Genomic DNA, 21,223 nt, shown 5'->3' on the forward strand with positions numbered 1-21,223 from the left:
TTCACCGCAGCCCTCAGGGATCTGTGCATTTTCACAGTGGAATGGGGCCTCTGTGTGTGTCGGAGCCATTCCACATAATACAGTAGCCTAATAAAATCCATGCCTGTGGTATACAGCTGTAATCTGAGCATTACTGTAGCGACATTGCCTCTCCTGGATCTGATCAGCCGTGTAGTTTGTAGTTCTCCCATGAGGAGAGGGTCTTTGTTTTGGCCCCATTCGGTGGCTTCACTCACCGGGGTCCCCAGCATGAGTGTGTGGTTTTTGCCCGTGTTAAAGCAGCGGATCCTGGCAGAAGCAATCTCCTTACAGACCATTAGATGTGTCCACCCCCACCCCAACCCCCCCACATCACATGCCCATTCACAGGCCAGTTAATAGCAGTCTATGGCTGTCGCTTCAATTCTTGTTTGAACCGTGGGTCTCGGAGGAAAAACAAAAGCCGAAGCCTTGGATCTGTGCCTCGCCAAGGTTATCAAAGCACATTAAACGGCGAGGCCCAGCAACGCCTTTTGTGCAGAGTTTGGTTGGATTGCAGTTTGCGAAGGAAGAGGGAATGCTTTGATGGACATGTCACATAGCATAATCCGTGGCTCCCCGAAACCATTGTTGGCCGCTGATATTCCTGAAGAGTTCTCAGCCTCCGGTCTTTGTGTGCAGTCAGGCTTTTGTGGCAGGCCTATTTTTGCTGTTCGGACACAGTGTGGAGTGAGAGATTACACAGGCTGGACCTGGAGCCGTGGCAGATCTGTTCTGGGCCTCAATCCCGCTTTCATCTTTGAGCTGGGTTTCTCTCTGAAGACATGAGGCCTTTGAATCATCTGAGGGGGTTTGTGTCTCCCAAGCGAGAAGAAAATGTCGCTGGATGAATTTTAATTGAAGCTCATCCAACTTTGAGCTAATGGTGTTTTTCACATGCATTATGATCAATGCAGGCGAATCGAATCTTAAATTTGCCTCCTTCTTTTATATGTGAACTTGAGTAAACAAGGATAGGAGAAAAAGACTCTGCCATATTGATGCTAGAGCGAATAATTGAACATAAACTGTGAAAAATTGAATCTGTCAGTTAAAGAATAGACATCCTGGCCACTGAATAGAGCTGACCACTGATTGTTTGGCTGTAGCTGAAAAGTAAATATTGTCTTATCTGTTGTTCTTTACCGAATCTGATTGTCTACTTGTTAAGCACAGCACCTAGCAACACATGTGAGAGTGAGAGGCATATGTAAAAATATTATTATTGAAATGAAATATCAGTTGTTAAATGTATTTTAGGATTTTAGTGTACTTAGTATTATAGTAGATGTATTCATTTATTACATTTGATATCCAAATGTATTGATCATGCATTGATCTGAACACATTTTATTGTCTGTGCTGGAAAACTATGATTTATCATATTTATATACTATATTTACTTGGAAATTATATATTTTTCAAACAATTGCACCTATTTCTATTTCTATTTCCTTCCAGCTATATTAACACTTAGATATGCATCTGCTGGCAAAAAAAATAAAAAATAAATTCATGTCAATAATAATGATGAAAAAAATGCATATGATCCAATGAAAATTGTCAATTATTTTTATATAATTATTATTGTATATTATATTACATTATTATATGTTTTTGCTTTGGATAGATTGTTTTAAAAAACTAAATAATTTAATGATGCTTTATTAATATATTTAATTGGCATTTATCATCCTCACAATTATATTTCTCAGGTGCACCATATCATGGACAATACTTGGTGTCTTGGATAAATGCTCACTAGTGTATATATAGTTCCCTTAAAATAATCCATCTTTCTTAACATGCACCGAAATATTAAAGTCCTCCTTTTTCTTATATAGATTTTTCAAAACCCCTTTTTTACCTCCTCATACATTTTCCAAAACTCACAAGGTGATCTGCATTCTTCAAGCTTCAATTGTGTTTTTGCAGTTCAATAGCACAATGATTTTGTGTTAAAAACAAAGAGGATGGCACTAAGTGGACCAGTATAATATGTATGGTACCATTGGAGTGCTTCCTCTGCTATACTTTCTCAGTGCAGTGATCCTAACGATGCTATTAGCGATGTTATTAGCCATGTGCGTAAACCTCACTCCCCGTATGTCTCTCCCTCTCTCCCTCCCTCTCGTAGGTTCATCCAGCCATCACAGTCAGTCCACGCTGCGTCCGCCCCTCCCGCCGCCTCACAGCCACCACCAGTCCTCGGCCAACTCCTTGAACCGCAGCACGCATGGCAGCCGCCGCAACCCCAGCCACGCACACCAGCACCAGCACCAGCACCAGCCGGCGGCCCCCGGGGACGGGCCCTCCACACCCGAGTCGGTGCAGCTCCATGACAGCTGGGCGCTCAACAGCAATGTGCCGCTGGAGACACGGTGGGTCTGACATCTGGGGCACCTGTTCACGTATCTGGCTACTGCCGCCGCCTGCACTCGGCAGCCAAGGCGCAGCCAAGGCGCAGCCAACCAAAAATGTGCAGTTGGTGGATTGGATGACATTACGCATTAGAGTACATAACCAGGTGTCAGTGATTCCCATTGACACAAATCAAAACAATAGTATGCTTCACTGCAGATCGCTTGATATGGTGTTATTGCTTTTGCCACCACATTTCTTAGCTTAATGCAGAAAGATACGGAAGCCAAATTGTGTTCCATCCCTCTGCTCTCTCTCTGTCTCTCTCATTCAGCCTCTCTCTCTCTCTCTCTCTCTCTCTGTCTCTTTTCTTACCCAATTTCTCTGATTCTCTCTCCCCCCTTTTCGTTTTTTGGCACGGTGTGCCTGTCCTTACTATTCTCCTGCTGCGATAGAGGTCGCCTCCCCCTGTTCCAGAATCACACCCTGAACATTGCCCATGCACTATTCATGAGGCCACGACTGCGACCCTTAGATGTTTTATTCACCGGGAGCAGAGACGGTGCTGCGGCCCGTCGCCATGGCCCACTCCACTCCACTCCACCTCAGCCACCCTGGTGCCAAACGCCCCGCCAGGGTGTCCCTGCCCAGCTTGGGTGTCTGTCACACACTGTTAGAACCTTCACAGCCAAACCACTCAGCACTCTGTTTTTCCTTTTTTTTTTTTTTTTTTAAGGAGGGGTGGCATTTTTGTGTTTTGAAAAAGGTTGTGCCATGTTGGTGGTAAGCATGGGCTTAGTATTTTGAGCTTGTGGTGGTGATGATGACAGGGGCAGTGTGGGGGTGCTGCCTGTGGGGCTGCTGTGTGTCTGGGAGCGACGTGTGCTGACATACAGATGTGGCATCGTCGTCAGTGTGACATGTGCCTCTGTCACAACAGGGCAGGCGGCTGCCTGTGTTGTTTCTGGAGAGTGGCTAGATGGCAGTATGAGGGAAGTGCTTTAGTATTTCTGTCAGCACTGTGGACTGGGGGGCTTCCTTATAAATGTTGCCCTCGTGGCTTAAACACACACACACACACACACACACACACACACACACACACACACACACACACACACACACACACACACACTTCAAACATATCAATGTGCCTGAAGACATCTGACTGGTCTCCCCACTGCCTCCACTTCAAAGTTGGTCTCTCAGTAGGGGTATTAATGGCCGCTACTGGTGCTTGTAGCTTTGACCGCACTCACACCTCATTTCATATTATTTTGCTCAGCAGGAAGCCCTGTATCAGCTAAATTGTGTGCCTTGTCGTTTCCCAACATTAATACCTCAGGGTGTTTACCATTGCAATTTTAGAACTTCTTAAGTGCAAGCACATAGTAATGTTTCACCAAGGGTTTTGACACAACTGGACCAGGGCGTAATTCAGCAGCCTGTCACAGCTCTGTTGAGACAAACATTCACAACTAGTCATAGAAATGGAAAATAAAATTACAAATTCTAGAGTGGTATATATGTTTATGTAACAGGAGTCCTTGGCATGTCGCATGCAGACAAAAGTAGGTCAAAGCAGTTTTATCTCAAGGATTGGTGGGTTTGTTCCTCCATCAAAGACTCCACAAAGTCAACGCATACTTAGAAGAAAATCTGAGTGAAATTGTCTTTCCTCTTTCTGAAAAAAGTTCTTCATTAAGCTGAGCCATTATGTTCCTTAGTGGCTGAGGCATATCTTTCCCTGAGTTATACATTAGACCTTAGTTGTTGAAGTCTTTTACTGAGCAGCCATCTTGTTTTGTAGTTTCATCCAAAGGGATGTCTTGCATTAACGACCATGAATTTGCATCACTTGTCTGTCATTGTGGTATACAGTGCAAACATGATTACCATCAATATAAAAACACTACACAATCAATATAAAAACACTTCCCCATCAATATAAAAATTCTCCCTGACCAGTTTTCCCTTACTGAAGGGCACACTTCTACATCTGCTATATTTCACTTTCATCTTTACCCATTTTAGATTCTCATTTAGCTTGGCTTACAGCCATGGAGCAGTTGTTGTAACTGACGTCGTGCTTGGATGGAAGGTAACCCAGGTGCTCCTGCAGCCAACAACCCATTTAGATGCCCTGATAATTACCTCCATTGCCATGGGGAAAGCCAACAGTGAAACGGTTCATCCAGCCATAATAGCAATCTCCAAATGATGCCAAGGTGTGGTAGTGATTGGTGTTGAAGCACAACTGAATATCCTCAAAATATGCTTTGACTAACGCTGAAATCTTCTCAGGGACCTGAAAGTAACCGAATGCCTTCCACAACGCACTGTGAGGCAATAGTAAGGTGCAAAAATACCACACAGAGGTCCTTGCCTTTAGTCCTTGCTATCTGAATTTGATGCCTAATCATTCAACTATGTTCCAAAACATCCAGAAAATCCTGGGATTCAGGCCTTCTGGACAGAAATATTTATCAAGCAATTTGCCTTCAAAAAGGAGATCGACCTCAAAGAAGGTGTTTCCTTCCGCATTAAGAAGGCCGATAGGGGGGGCACTGTGGCACAAGCCGATAAGCCCCCCATTTAGGGCTTCATTGCCCGCGGGAACACAGGTTCAAGTCTGGCCTAATGTCGTTTCCCGGTCCGCTCCCCACCTCCTCTCCGCTTCACTTCCTGTCATTCAACTTCACTGTCTTGTCCAAATAAAGGCACAAGAAGCCCAAAAAATAAATCTTCGAAAATGGCCGATAGGTAAAAATAAGGGTCCATGGTCGGAGCAGTCTTCTCCATTGGAATGAGAATACCACCTGCCCGACACCACTTCCTCGGAACCATTCCCTTTTTTCCATACAATAGCCACAAGCTTCCATAGATATTTTAAAACATAGACACAATAAGGTACCCCATCAGGGCCAGGAGTGGATGCTGCCCTTACACAATCCACAACCTCTTGTCCTTTCTTTCCGCTCTCCCATTTCCTCTTGAGTGAATAAAGATTTCTCAATCTTAAATGGATCCTTGTAGAATGCAGCCTCTCCTTGTTCTTTCTTCGTCTGAGGAGCTCCACCCTACCTAGCGAGCCAGTATACTCATACTCATACATCATCTCCTCGTTTCCATTGCTTCTTCAGCTGTCTCCTCTCTCGAATTTTGCCTTTTGTATTCTATTACTTGGCCTGGTCTGACCTTGCTTTTCCTTCCTATCTTTTGGAAAAACTTCATATCTTTCCATGCCATAATCAAAGATGACCTCACCCATTTGATTACATTTATTCTTTGCTCTTACCCTTTCAATCCTTCCAAAATTCCTTTTAATTCATGATCGATGCAACTCCATTCCTTGTCTTCAAAAGCCCCTTGCCATCTAACCCATGGTTACACAAGATTAAATAAGTGAATAAACAAATAATACATTACTAGGTTCATTTATTCATCTATTTCATTGTGTTTTAAGCATCTCCCTAACCCTTTTTATGCAGTGCCCACCCTCCACAATCAGAATAGACCCATTTAAAAAGAGTTCCCTGTATTGTATCTTGTGTGGTTTAGAGGTTTTCTTAATGAGATTTTTTTCATAATTGTCCCCATACACCACTAACAACCTCGTTACAAGCTGATCTCAATATACTGAGAAACAAACTGAAATGTCACGAGATAATTGTGTCTCGCTGAGGAATAGCAAAGACCGAATACATTTGTGAAGTGTTTTGATTCATTGAGTAATACTAATGAATCTTAGATAACACTCACACAGTGTTTAAGTGGCTCTATTTTCTTCCATGATTTAAGGATGGGTGAACAGGGATGGTTGAATCCCCATTGAGATAATGTTGAGATCGTGCATGCATTGGATATCATTTACATTTATTCATAATGAGTGGTGTCCCTGAAATGTGATAGAGTGGAAACATATCCAGCTACTGTCTGCTTGCTTTAAAGCAATGGTTTCAATGGATTACAGATATAGAGATGGGGTTTTCCAGTCTGGCTATTATATGGTTTTGTGGCGACTGTTCCAAATTTGTGGCCTTAAGAAAACATATAAATATTGTTTTTTGTTTGTTTTGGTTGAAGACAAGATAAGGGATGCAATTTGAGCAAATAATTAAAAGCTGTTGTAGAACTTAAATGGCTCTCAGTGGTAGTCTCCACCTAAGCTCACAGTGGAACAAACGCCTCAGACTGTCATCCCTTACAATTTCCAGCAGCAGGGCTTCTGTAATAACATACCGCCAGTGGATTTGGGTTCATTATCTGTTAACGTCTTCCACGTTAATTGCTCTGGTCTTCTGCACGTCCTCTGGGGAGGCTGAGGTGTTTACAGCGAGAGCGAGCCTTTTCACAACTTCTTGTTTTTCTCTTTTTGCTGTGTTTTGCTCTATTTGCTCAGGGTTTTTGTGTGTGTTTTGAGTGTTGCCAGTGCCAAGGTCTCTGTGGGGTGTGTTTATTTGCGGAGTGGCACACTGTGGCCAATTCTGTCTAAGGAGTCGGTGTACTGTGAATACTCTCAATTAAAAGATTATAAAAACATTCTCTTGCCTACAAAAGATCACAGGGAACATTAGTAAAGTGGGCATGCAGATAGTACTGAGAAATTAAAATGTACAAAAAATCAAATAAAAATGAATTCCCTGTGATTGACTTGTTGCAACTACATTGTGTAGACCTGTAGTTTATAATGTCTCTCAAACGATGTCTTCAGTCTTTACCCAGGTAACCAAGGTGTATCAAGTCAATCAAGTCTTTCAACCATTCAAGCATACAATTTTGTCACATTTTGACACACATAATTTCTTATTAGAAGTATTACCCCCTTTATGAATTCAATACTTGTGCTGTCTTATAAGTACATTTGGTTTGTAAAACAATAAATAAAAGACCATGTAATAGTTGAAAAAAACTCTTAAGAGAACGGGCGAAAAGCAAATTAAACCCCTGAATGCAAATTAGCAGGGTTTATGGCCGTGGACTAGAGGACATCCTCCACCTCTCTGTCTTCATTTCTGGCATCCTGAAGCACTTTTCTCAGGCAGCCATTGAAATGCTGTCTGCAGGGTGTGACCAGGGTTTGGCCTCACCGCTCAGAGATGTTGATCATCGGATCCCGAGTCATGGCTGGATCCTTTGACTTGATTAAAAACACACTAGTGATCTGTGTGATCCTTTTTCAAAATCTTTTGTTATTAATGTTTTATTTTAGAATTTGAATGGGTTTGCTGTTAAATGTCTACAACAAAAATATTGTGATGAAAAAAAAATATAGCAGAGTGGACTTGTCTGTTTCAGTTTTGTAAAGCATGGTTGCAGAGTAGACTAGCGTTTGCTGTCTCTCTGTGGTGCTGTAGCCCCGCTAGCGCTTGCTGGTGCACGGGAGATTAATCAGTCTAAAGCACTGAGCAAAGCGCCTCTGCTAGCCAGCGCCGTCTTTTCATTAGTTTCTGGATGTGACTATCGGGAGGCCTCTCAAGCTGGAAATGTCTGACATCTCCAAGACTTTATTGCCCCTCCTTGATGCTGGCCCATATCGCTCTCTGTGGTGTAAAAAGAAATAAAAATATATTTTCAGCGCTGCAAAAAAAACGCACTCCTGGCCAGGCAGGGGAATGGAGCTCATGCTGACACCCCTTTTTCTGACGCCTGCTCTTTGACGTTGTAGTATCAAACATGGCGAGGTATAATTTACTGAGGGTCTTATAGCCATAGTTTGAATGTTAAATATTTGATGTACCTGTAGGTTGGCTGGTGCTGGAAGGTACTAACAACGTGAAGGTCAGGGGTGCTCAGTGCCTTGGAGGCACACATGCTGATAAGGAGGGGGATTTATCTATACTGGGTGCTGCTCTGGACAAAAGGGTTTTGCTACGCCAGCTCTAAGGTTAGAAACCAGGATGAATGGTGCTGAACTACAGAGAGACAGCCTGTGTGCGTGTGTCTTTACGTGTCTATGCGTGCGTGTGTGTGTGTGTGTGTGTGTGGCTGTGTCTGTGCGTGCGTGCGTGCGTGCGTGTGTGTGTGTGTGGATGTGTGCTTGTGTGTATGACCTTGGCTGTGGATTCAAACCCATGCAGAGGCAGAGACAGAGAGCACCTTTGGAGGAGATGACACTTGATACCCATCACCAGGCCTGGGAACGGAGCTTCTCTGACCATCCATGCCATCAGTTCTCCTTTCCAGCATATGTCCTCTGTCTTCCTTCCTTGCAGGACACCAGTTTGAATGGATGTGTTTTTTCGAATATAATTCCATATTTAAAACTGGTGTAATTCTCTATCTATGTAGCATGACTTCATTAGATCTGCAAGGAGAGTTCAAACGAATTAAAACATACTTTTGATGTTAGGGGAATTAATTGGGATTTGAAGATTTGTATCCCTCTATTAACAGGGATACGGAGATGTAAAGTCGCAGTTTTCCAAAGCCTTTATAGAGCTCTGCCAATGTACGCCCCCACACAAACAAGTAATGACAAATGAAAATTCTGAAAGATTTTCCAAAATACTGAAAGCTTTCCAGCTCCTCAAGATGAGAGAGACTTGATGGGAGGAGAAGGGGAGAGGGCACTGAGGGTGTGGAGTCATCTCTGGGGGGGAAGGGCAGGAGGACACCAGGTCCACATCCACTTCTTGGTGGGGTGAGTACAGGAGTGCAGGGAAGGGGTAGAGCAGGTGGGTCAGGCCAGGTCAAACTCCCTGCCCTGGACAAGATGGATGGAACAAGATCTGAGGGCAGAATTACTGGGGGGTTGTGAGTGCAGGGGCGCCAGCTTCTGAGCGAGGCTGTCCGTCATCAAAGCACCGTGGTCAGACATTCACCACTTTCATCCCATTCCATCTGCCCCTCCACAGACTGCCCCGGCCCGTGGCCCACCTGGCATCTAGTACCCCCAGCAAAAGGGCTGGCACAGGCGCAGTCCGGTCCGCAGACAGAGGAGGGCTACTCAGCACACAGTCCTCAAAGCTTCCCCAGTACTCTGAGCAAAATAATAATGTTAACAGTGAATATGTTTTATTCTGTGATTTCTTGCAGTCACTGGATCGGCAGGGTTGTCAATATAAGCCGATGTTTAGCACGACCAAATTCACTCCTCAATCATTACAAACATAAGAAATAGACTACAGTGAAATTCAGCATTTCTTGTGAACATGATAAAAAATGTCCTGCAAATGAGACAGTCCACACCACTGTATGGTACCACACAGATAAGCCATGACTTGATTTATTCACACTCAACAATACAAAAAAGTGTCAACATATTTTTCATTTATATATTACATTACTCTCACCTCAATTTAGCACCTTCTTGATGTTTTTTGGACATGTGTGTACTGCTTTTTTTAAATGGTTCATAATTAACGAGTTTATCCTGAATTAACTGAACTAATAATTAAATAATTAGCTTTAATTAGTAATCATTATTTTATGAACTCCTCTGCTCTCTCTGCAGGCACTTTTTGTTTAAGACGCCCTCCGGCACCACCCCCCTGTTCAGCAGCTCGTCCCCCGGCTACCCCATGACGTCGGGCACAGTCTACTCACCCCCTCCTCGGCTGCTTCCCAGGAACACCTTCTCCAGGAGCTCCTTCAAACTCAAGAAGCCCTCCAAGTACTGCAGCTGGAAATGTGCAGCCGTGTCCGCCATCGCTGCCGCCATCCTCTTAGCCGGCCTCCTGTCCTACTTCATAGGTAGGGCCGTTGTTGCGTTTCTTAACATAACTTCCCTTGCTAGACGTGTGTGTGTGTGTGTGTGTTTGTGTGTGTGTTGTGTGTGTGTGTGTGTGTGTGTGTGTGTGTGTGTGTGTGTGTGTGTGTGTGTGTGTGTGTGTGTGTGTGTGTGTGTGTGTGTGTCTGCGTGTTTGTGTGTGTGTGCTGGTTCTGATGTGTCTTGAATGATGAGTTCCGTGGTTTGATCATATCCACTTTATGTCCTGTTGTTGCTCTGCTATGTTCTTCCCGATGTCTGCCTGCAGCTGATTGGATTCAAACTCACATATTTTGTGTGGTTTTGAGAGGGGTCTTGATTATCAGCGGGAGAAGGAGGGAGCCGAATTAGAGCCTGACATGTCAGAGGCAGCCAGGCGCCCATCAGTGCACGCTTGATTTGAGCCGTGACTGGCCGGCACAGTCTGTAACTAACGCATGACCGTCAGCCATCAATCCCTCCCAAGCAGGAGGCGTAATGCGCCACTCAACATTCCGTGTCATGCCAGGGGCTCGGAGCATGTAATTAGCGGCTCGGGCCGTCGTTTTATGTGTCAGAAAAAATACTGTGGCGATAGACTTTTCAATTTGAAAAGACAAAAATCAAGAAAGCCCCCACACACAGTACATGTAGCATTCATTGAACACAGTAAACCTTTAAAATGTTTTTCCAATTTTTTCTTTTTTTCTTACTATTGGCCCCATGCACAAGTGGTTCTCTAGTAGGTTTCCAGAAAAAAAGGTAGCTTTGCCTAAATGCCCTGAATAAACAGCAAGTTCAGGTATTTGATTGCTTATCAGGGAATCTTATCCGTGGCTGAGACAGCGCCTACTCTGCACTCGTTGGTCATTGTCTATAGACGCCTGTGTGTCAAGTGCATACAAATGAGCCTTTCTGTGGCATTTTGCAATTTCAGTTCAAATTAAGAATGAGTTTGACAACCGGGAGATGGGGCTTCGCTGGTGACATGCTAATCTTGGCAGTAATCTTGCCACAGGCGTTTGTTTAACTGAGGGGGTGAAAGCCATTAAGAAACCCGCAATGACAAACATGAAGTCAGACATTCAGTCAGCGTTTTATGACTCAGTTGCCACTGCGGGCCGTCCTGCGTCACCGTTACCAAGATAAGTCTGAATCACATCAGTCTCCTTTCAGCCTGCTGGGGTGTCCAATGTTTGCTCTAAATCCCTCAATGGATAGTTTAGATGATTTAAATAGTTTAGTCCTGTTAATTCACATGAACTTTTTCATACACCCCTCCCCCCCACACACACACACTAACACAAACATACACACACACACACACACACACACACACACACACACACACACACACACACACACACACACACACACACACACACACACACACTAACACATACACACACACTCACACACATACACACGCCTACATGGTATTCAGCTCACTGTCCCAAGAGCAATAAGACAGGCTCTGTGTATGTGTTTGAGCACACTGGAGCATGATGCATGCTGAAACTCTTCCATTACCTTTGGGACTATGTGAGTGTGTGACAGCTCTCTGAGCAAGTGTGTGTGTGTGTGTGTGTGGGTATTCCACCTGGGTTGTGATGTGACTCAGTGTCAGGCCTCTGCCTGGGTCTACCATCTCATCACAGATGCCCGCTCCACTGAGCTATGCTATCCCTCCACAAACACACACACACACACCACACACACACACACACACACACACACACACACACACACACACACACACACACACACAGACACACACACACACGCGCGCACACACACACATCACTGAGCGCTGCAGTGTAGACACACTCAAAGACTAGTATTAAACCAGAGTGATTCCATGCTGGGGACTCCACACTAATGCATGTTGACATTCAGCAGTCAAGCAGAAGAGCATTTTTTTATTTCAGTATTTCGGAAGAGCTGTTCCTTTTCCAGCTTTTTAGTCTCCACCACCTTTCCGCTCAACTGTCACCAAAGTAAGGCAGACCTACAGCTCAGAGACCGGTGGCATCATCCACCTACTAGTCTCAAGGCTTAACTTCACTCACACACCAAAACACAGTTAACCCCTTAGAATGTGCTGTGTTGCTGTTATAAGGTGGCATAGTTACAGTCAATGACAAACAGAAATGATAACCTGGTGTGCTGCTGTTATAAGGTGGTCAATGACAAACAGAAGCACTAACCTACAAGATTTTAAATGTACTCTCACCATCAACATTTGGCTCCTGCCAACCATCTCTTGGTATTTCTGTGGAACGCTCGTCTACGTGCTGAGACAGTCCCTCCTCAAAACTCCATCCCTGGTTGAGGAGGATGTTGGTTGCTAGGAGACAGGTGAGGAGAGGGCAGGAGAGGAGAGGTGAGGTGAGGAGAGGAGAGGAGAGGTGAGGAGGGGAGAATAGGGCAGGTCTACCGCGGAACGCAGAGCATGGAGCGTGGCTGCTCTGGGTCTCTGCAGACCTGTCTCCTGGAAGGACTGCATAACTAATTCAGACTTACTGGTGAGAGCGTCTGAAAGAGGGGAGATAAGTGATGAGCGAGACCATCCTGAGCCACCTACCGCTGGGCTGCTCATATCTGCTGCGTGTGGCCAGGGGACACCAGGTGACACAGGGGAGAGAGGACATGTGTGTGCTATTTGATTTGTGCTTCTGTTTCCTTTTTCAACCCTTAAGTATATGCATGGAAAAGGAGGTAAATAAACACACTGACACAGAGAGTGTTTCTGCCCCAACCATGACTGTAAATGCATATGCACATAGTCACACACACACACACGCGCGTACGCACACACCCACACACACACACACACACACACACACACACACACACACACACACACACACACACACACACACACACACACAACCACACACACAACCACAGTACACACACACAACCACACACACAAACACACACACTCACACGCACATGCACGCACACACACACAAACACACACGCACACACACACACACACACACGCACGCACGCACGCACACACACGCACGCACACACACACACAGACACACACACGCACGCATGCACACACACGCACGCACACACACGCACACACACAAACACACACAAACACACACACATACACACACACAGGGAGGATGAGTGAGATGCAGTGACTCCAAAAGACCACAAATCAACAAGATATCATTTAAATGAATCAAGTAGGGCTAATACAGCTAAGCCAAGACCACACCTAGCTGCATAAACCCTCTCTTCTAGCTCCATGTCCATTTCCATGAGATTGCATCAGAGGGGACACCAATCAGAGATGGCTTTACTTTAATTTACTTGAATCAGTACTCCATCATCTGTGTGAGCCCGTGCAGTGAGGTGAGCGTCTCAGAGTCGCGTAACTCTTCCCGGGTCTGGAGCACAGGGCTTGCAGTCCCCCCCCCACCACCCCACACCTCCCTCCCAGTGTCTCTCATCCCTCTCATCCTTCTCTCTCCTGGTGCTGAGGGGGCTCCAAGCTGCCCTCTAGTAAACCTTTCCCCCCCACACACAGCCCTCATGACTAATCTCTCCCCTCATCCACACTCAAATCTGGAACCTGCAGATAATACACAGTGAACTCCCGTGTCCTTGGACTGAGTCCTAAACCAACAGTCTCTCTTAACGTCTGACCAAAATGAAAAATGACTCCTCAAAAAAAACATTCTCCGTCCAGGTTTTTAATTTTTTTTTAAATTTGGCCCCGCTCATAAATTTTGAAACGTCTGGCAGAGCGCAGATGAATGTTTTTTCAGGTCAGATTTTTATAGGACAGAGTCACCGTCTTGTGTCCAAGCGCGCTCACAAGGTCACGGAAGGATGTTCGCTAGGCACCTCTAGGTTTTCACCCAGAGACTGGTGCAGCAGAGGCTGTCAGTGAGACGAGGCGCACCGTGAGGGAGCAGAGGTGGGGCGGCCATGCACACAGAGAGAGACAGTTCCCATTTGGCACTGGGTGGAGAGAGAGAGAGAGAGAGAGAGAGAGAAAGAAAGAAAAAGAGAGAGAAACCCTCATAACTCAAGAGCAGTAATTATAACGGATAGAAAAAAAAATGTGTCGAGGGGAATGATTGTTGCGTTGCGAGGTACTGACAAGCGGAGTGGAATAGATTGGATCCATCTCGTCACGCTGCTCTGTACGCCCACGTCTCAGCCCTCCGAGGACTGCCGCAGGACTGGTGAGGGGGGAGGGGGGAGGGGGGGTTGTAGGATGGAGAAGGTGGAGGGGTGCGCCGTTTTCAGTCCTTTTCAGATTCACGGGAGCATGCTGAAGGGTGACGAGCCGACAGCAGTGTGCCGCTCACATACCAGCTGAGTGTGGGATGTGTGTCATGTGCTCCGCTCTGGAGAGGGGGAGGAGGGGAAGGGTGGGGAGGGAAGGGATGGGGAGTCGCTGGGGTCCTCGGTCAAGTGGAGCGAGGGAGGAGGTCTCAAATGACAGGGGTGTGTGTGTGTGTGTGTGTGTGTGTGTGTGTGTGTGTGTGGTGGCTGGACAGTGTAACAGACTAGCTTCAAGGGTGTTGTGGCCAGCTGCGTATCAATAAGGAAAGCCAGAAAAACAGTGAGCCTAAAACTGAGGCACATCACAAAAAGGCACATCAAAGGGAGGTGCATTCAGTGACCTCATAGACGAATTGAAGCAACCGTTATGATTGAGTTGTCTATTGCATTCATGTGTTGGGAATATATATTTGAGCTTGTCTTTGTGTGTGTGTGTGTGTGTGTGTGTGTGTGTGTGTGTGTGTTATATCTTCTGTGCTCTGGCACTTTCTCAGATGTGTGCTGTAAAGAACCATTTCCAATCCTTCCTTTGGCCCTGTGGGCTGGTGAAGATGAAAGGCTTTGCCCTCCTATAGGACCAGCGGAAGAGCTCTCCCTCCAGATGCTTGTGTTTGTGTGTGTGTGTGTGTGTGTGTGTGTGTGTGTGTGTGTGTGTGTGTGTGTGTGTGTGTGTGTGGAGCTCTCCCTCCAGGTACTTGTGTTTGTGTGAACGGAGCAAAAAACAAAGAAGAAAGTGAGAAACAAAGAGTAGCAGTTCCCAACCTCTATATCTCACGCGCGTGCGCTCTTTATCTGTCTTTCCCTCTCTCTCACCCTCTCTCTCACAATCTCTATCTCTCTCTCTGTCTCTCCCTCTGTCACTCTCTCTCTGTCACTCTCTCTATTTCTTTCTTTCTATCTCTCTGTCACTCTTTCTCTCTCTCTCTCTCTCTGTCTCTCCTTCCCTCTGTATCTTACCTCTCTCTGTCTCTTTCTCTCTATCTCTCTCTCTCTCTCTCTTTCTGTCTGTCTGTCTTTCCCTCTGTCACTCTCTCCCTCTGTCAGTCTCTCTCTCTGCCTGTCTATGTCTCTCTCTCTCTGTCTCTGGAGGGGTAGGGCATGAGGGTGGGGGTGCTGGTGTTGCAGGTATCGTGCAGGTGGCTGTAGAGCCGCTGTAAGAGCACTTGCTGTAACCCTGTGTGGAGATTGCTGTGAAGTACCCGTGCGTTGCGTCAGGCACTCAGGTGTCACTCCTGGGGGAGCCGAGGCCCCAAGCTCCTACTGGGGAAAGCAGCGAGGCCACAGCAGTTTCTTCCTCCTGCAAGAGCCAGGCCACAGCACACCCAGGCTCCCACTGCAGGTTCTTTCCTCCTGCAAGAGTCAGGCCTCAGCTACCCGGCCTCTGGCTCCCGGCTCACGGCTCCTCTGCACTTTAGGGGTGAAGCACTTCAAAGCTGTGCAAAGGTGTGCATTCGGGGGCTGGAGCGGCGGCACCCTCTGGGACACGGGAGCTTTGTTAGAGCTGGATGGAATGAGCAGGTATTAAATCAGTGTCATTATTTTGACATGCACTGGGGCACTGTCAGCTGGCATCTTTGACAGCTGGTTGTGACAGCACTGAAATTATGAGGCTCACTGAGGTAATGTTGAGGTAACATTTATAGTGACAAATTTGTGAAATGAAGAGGTGATTTTGGAGTCTGACAACAATCTGTTGTTTTACAGGAGCATGTAAAAGATGTATCAATAAAAAGACTGTGGGTACTAAGTGAGTTTTGATACACAGGTCCATTTCCTGAAATCACAGAAGCTTGCAAGGAAACTTAATAGAAACCCCAGAATTCAAGGCTGTTGACCTGTAGGCGATCACATTGTCTATTTTCTTTGTGTGTTAGTTTGTCATCACCGAACTGTCTTCTTGATGTATTTTTAGTGTGTGAATCAGCATGGTCTTCCTGCTTCTTCAGATCTGCTCTCTCTCCCTCTCTCCGTCTCCCTCTCCCTCTCTATCTCCCTCTCTCCATCCCCCTCTTCCTCTTCCTCTCCTCACGCTCCCAGCAGCACGGGCCTCTAAAGAGCCATATGGGTTGGAGCGCTCGTTCGGCCAGGCCACTGTGTTTGGCACTGCAGAAGATGCCTATGGACGGCGCATGGCCAGAACTGGCCACCGAACAAATGGCTGCATTTGTGTGTAATAATTGTCAGCTACGCCCTTGACTGGCTGCGGCCTCCCGTCGACAGCAGTGCCTGACACGGTGTCAGTGTTATCTCAGTGGCACAGTTTATCGCTGAGCCTCTGCTGATCTTGTAACCAGTTCGGAAACAGCCTCCATCAGAGGGCTGCTGGAAAGTGTGTCGTCAGTTAAGACAGCTAAGGAAAAACCTCCATGAGAGCTAAGGACTCCATCAGTAGGAGCCGTCTCTCTGTCCCTCTGTCTCTCTGTCCCTCTGTCCTTCTGTCTTCTTCGCCGCCCCCCTTATTTCATATTTGCCCCGCTGGCTCAAGAGGACATCGTCAGCGAGCTTCTGATTGTACCTGAGCAATGTTATAAATCACTTTGATGAAGTGAATTATACATAGAGATTACATAAAGTGTTATGCGCCACCTCATGAATTCCTAATCTAACGCATTCGCCCCTTTAATTATTCATGCTTATTGCTGGGCTGGAGGAGAGTTTGTGGAGGAATCAGTCGTCTCCCCCCACAAGCAAACCCACCCAACCCACCCCACCCCGCCCCAGATGTGATTAACTGAGTACAGCGAAGCGACGGACGGCCATGAGCTTATGTGCTGCGGGCCAGCAGACGCCGCTCTCTCTCTCTTCGGACCACCGTAAATGCCTGCCGTCGCCCTCGGGTCGCTCCACAGGGATTTCATTTCCCCGCCGAGCCCTCAGGCTCCTCGTCGCAGGCAGAGGAGGGTTTATCCCTCCGTATGCGTCTAGTTCCGACGTAGCCCTCAGTGGGGCTCCACGCTGAGAGAATGTACTCAGCACTCATCTCCTCTTTCCTCTCTCATCTCTCCTCTCTCCTCTCCTCTCCTTAATGCTTAAGGCTGCTCCCAGGAGCACAGTACTAGCCGTAAGCTCAGACACACTGATGCCCCCCCTCAGTAATATTTCAGAGGGTAAACACCCTTTCGCGTGACTTAGAGAGTGCTGGGAAGCGGAGGAGCTCTGTGTATCACGGCTAAGCACGTCGCCATCTCCAGCCCAGCCATGATCTAATGGCTCGGATAATGTCACATAGTAGCATGGTAACATCAAACACACACACACACACACACACACACACACACACACATAAACACACACACACAAACACACACACACACACAGGCACACTCTCGAGAGATCAGAGCTTTCATCCCGAGTGAAGAGTGCCCTCCACTGGTAGAGTAACTCTCTATTCTCAGAGAAGCCTTCACACTCATCAAACACAGTACAATGGTCAGAAAGAGACAGTTGGACAGTTAAGAGACAGTCAGAATGAGACAGTTGGACAGTTAAGAGACAGTCAGAATGTGCCAGTTCTGTGTCAGCAGCTTGACAGCTTTTCTGCCTTTGTCTTTTTGTGATGAAAGTGTGATTCCTAAAGGTACAAACACACAAGTCAATTTTAAACAAAATTCCCATTTTTTTATAAATAAAAGGGCTTCCATGACACAATATACGACCAAAGTCAGCATGCTTTCATGTGGCAGTAGGAATCACTATAAAGAGATGGGGATGAACTGAAGACAGAGGCAGGGTAGGGGGAGGCTGGGTGAACTGAAGACAGAGGCAGGGTAGGGGGGAGGCACGGTGAAATGAAGGGAGTAAGAAAGGAGAAAGACTGATACTGAAGTGGGTGTGTGTAAGTGTGTGTGTGTGTGTGTGTGTGTGTGTGTGTGTGTGTGTGTGTGTGTGTGTGTGTGTGTGTGTGTGTGTGTGGTTTGTGTGAGTGTATTGTGTGCGTGTGCGAGTGCATGTGTGTATGTGAGTTTTTTGTACACGTTTGTGTGTGTGTGTGTGTGTGTGTGTGTGTGTATGTATGTGTGTGTTTGTGTGTGTATAGTCAGCACTTTCTTCTGTCCATAAGACCTCAGAACTGATGTGGAGACTTTCATTCCTCCTCACTCATTTTCCACCTCATCCTCCATGTGTCGTGAGATGGAGAGCTGGATAGGGGATGGGGGGATTAGCAGCAGGGGAAAGACCATTGATTTTGGAGGGATGAGATTTAGGTGTGATAGCCGAGAGAAGACGAAGGTGAGTCATTATCACCGATATTGCAACCGTCTGTGTCCTCCTCGCAGAGAAAGAGGGAGAAAGAGAGCCAGAGAGGGAGAGAGAGAGAGAGAGAGAGAGAGATGGAGGAGGAGAGTGTGCAGAGGTTATGATCTCTGGACTTCTCGTATGAGCTTGGCTGATGCATTGACTGTAATCACTGTCTGTGCCCTCTGCACACTCCCCCTCCCTCTCTCTCTCCCTCTTTATCTCTCTCTCTCTCTCTCCCTCCTTCCCTCTCTGCGAGGAGGACTGTCTGTGCCCTCTGCGCCGTGCCGGCCTCAAGTTCTCTTCCCAGTGCGCACAAGAATCATCTCCAGGCCTTTTTGCTGGTCTAAATGCACATGCCTTTCTGCCCCAGAATGGATTCTCAAAATCCTAAAAGGCCACGCTGGGAAGATCTTCCTCTGAAGTACTTCTGCCTTTACAGTTATTGTTGTCTTCTGACAAAAAGACTAAATGTAGTAGTTAGAAGGAATGGGGGGGGGGACTCACTGTGCCTTTAAAGGGTTGTTAAAGGGTCCATTTCTAAGAGGCGTACACCCACCTCTATGTTTACGGTAATTCCGTTGGACATGTGATATATTGTTTATATCATTAACAAGGCTACTGTCCCAGAATTTGTGAGAGTTCTTGATCTTTTCAGGAGCCAGGCGTGGTATTTCAAACGTCTTTAATTACTCTTGCCTGGAGTGCAGCTACCAGGGCAAAGTGATGAGCGTTAATAAATGTCATAAAATATCACTGCTTAGGCACATGCTGAGGGCTCTTACTCACTCTGTTGCGCTGGAGTTGTGCGTACACTGTACCAAAGTAACACAATGCTCTGTCTCCATCTTTTCACACAGCTCTGAACCTGCTTGGCCTCAACTGGCAGCTGAAGCGCACCGACGGGCACCTGGTGAGCACCCGGCTCAGCACGGGCATCGGCGACGTGGCAACAGTGCCCTCCGGAGGAAGAGGTAAGAGCCTCGTCCGATATCGAGCGAAGCCGAGCCAACGCAGGAGGAGGCTCGCCGTGAGCTAGGACACAACGTACATGACAGAATTCATTACAGAGGAGTCTTTTCAAGTCCTCTGCAAAAAGAAAAACTTTAAATTGAATCTGCCGACGCACAAAGGCGCACTGGTTTGATAACAGCGAAAGCGCCACAATGCCCCCCGCGGTCTCGGGACTTGTCTGGCCACGAATGAAGAATGTCTTAATTTTCCGAGCAGCATAACGAAACCGTCCTCCATGCTGCATCTGTCTGATCCACGGCGAGGAGGCGTGGAGTGGGCGGCAGGCGCTGTGAAATCGCTTTGGAGTGGAGAGCTGTGAACTCTCTTTCTCTCTCCCTCTCTCTCTTTGTTCTCTCTCTCCGTCTCTCCCTCGTTCTTTACCCATCTCTGAAATGCTTTTTACTTTTCTCTCTTTCTCACCCCCACCGTCTCGTGGGCTTTGATAGTGGGAGGGTGGAGGAGCTTTGCAAACTTGCTAAAGCTAGTGGCGCTGTGATGAAGATGTGGCTCATGATAGCAAGCACACACGGCTCTATCACAGGCTCTTGTTTATACCCTACTCTAACAGTTTAATGACAGGGGTGGGGATGGAAGACTTTCACATTTGAAGATAACACTTTCCACTGGAGATCAGACTGATGCACCTTGTTGATGTGTGGACCGCATTGAGGAGCTTTTTCCTCTCCGCCTCCCTGCAGGGACACGTAGCCTGGTGCAGTCTCCTCTATGTCCAGGGCCTCAGCAATATTAATGAGGGGTGCAGGACTGACCTCCCATGAGCTCCAGGCGGGCTGGCGGGCGGGGGGATTGGGTGGGGTGGGGTGGTAGGTTTTTAAACTGTCATTTATCATGCAGCCCCGCTGTCAGAGGCAGCATCTCCCGGAGTAGATCTGAGCTGACTGGTGCAGAAATGGCATCTCTGCTGTGCTGTTGGGGGCTCACGCTGCTATTTTAAATGCAGCCTGAGGTTCTGCAGTCAAGGAGGCAGAGTGAGCCTGTGCTTATCGGCTCACATCAGGCATGGCCAACAACGCGCAGGCTGACGCTCCACACCCGCCACTCGGTTTCTCTCTGCACTGCGTGGTGTGTGTGAATGGGAGTTTACATTTTGTGTCTGAGGGTTTGTGTGTGTCGGTGTGTATGTGTTAGTAAAGTGTAGTATGTGAGGGTTTGTGTGTTGGAGGGGGGGGTTTGTGTGTATGTGTAAGTAAAGTGTAGTGTTTTGTGTTTTGGTGTGTGTGTGTGTGTTTGTGTGTGTGTGTGTGTGTGTGTGTGTGTGTGTGTGTCAGTGTTCGTGTGTGTGCCAGTGTGTCTGTGTTTGTGTGTGTGTGTGTACATAGGTGTCCGCAAGGCATGCGTTTTTGTGTGTTGTCTGACTGCAGTCATAATCCTATTGCTGCACAGAGCCAGTCTGAGCCTGTTTGTGGAAGCCAGTGAGAGGGAGGGAGTGTGACTGAGCTACCCCCCCCCCCCCCCCCCCCCCCCCGTCCTCTGGGACTGCGGTGACAAACAGGTGTGGGAATTCGTGTTGGCCCTTCTCGCTCCTCTCCAGGGGCAGCAGACATTAACGGCGTCTCTGCCCACCTGGAC

General features: G+C 47.0%; 1 protein-coding gene across 2 annotated transcripts in view; it reads left to right on the forward strand.

The window, feature by feature from the left end:
- tenm2b (teneurin transmembrane protein 2b) overlaps positions 1–21,223 on the forward strand; it is a gene marked incomplete at both ends in the record, with an annotated part of 136,961 nt that overhangs the window by 92,089 nt on the left and 23,649 nt on the right. For both annotated transcript variants that reach the window (XM_080848682.1, XM_080848683.1), the window contains 3 exons: positions 2,156–2,399; positions 9,836–10,074; positions 19,480–19,593. In XM_080848682.1, the coding sequence (XP_080704808.1) occupies positions 2,156–2,399; positions 9,836–10,074; positions 19,480–19,593 (597 nt within the window). The remainder of the gene's footprint in view (positions 1–2,155; positions 2,400–9,835; positions 10,075–19,479; positions 19,594–21,223) is intronic.

The sequence above is a fragment of the Sprattus sprattus genome, assembly GCF_963457725.1.
Source record: "Sprattus sprattus genome assembly, chromosome: 1".
Lineage (NCBI taxonomy): Eukaryota > Metazoa > Chordata > Actinopteri > Clupeiformes > Clupeidae > Sprattus > Sprattus sprattus.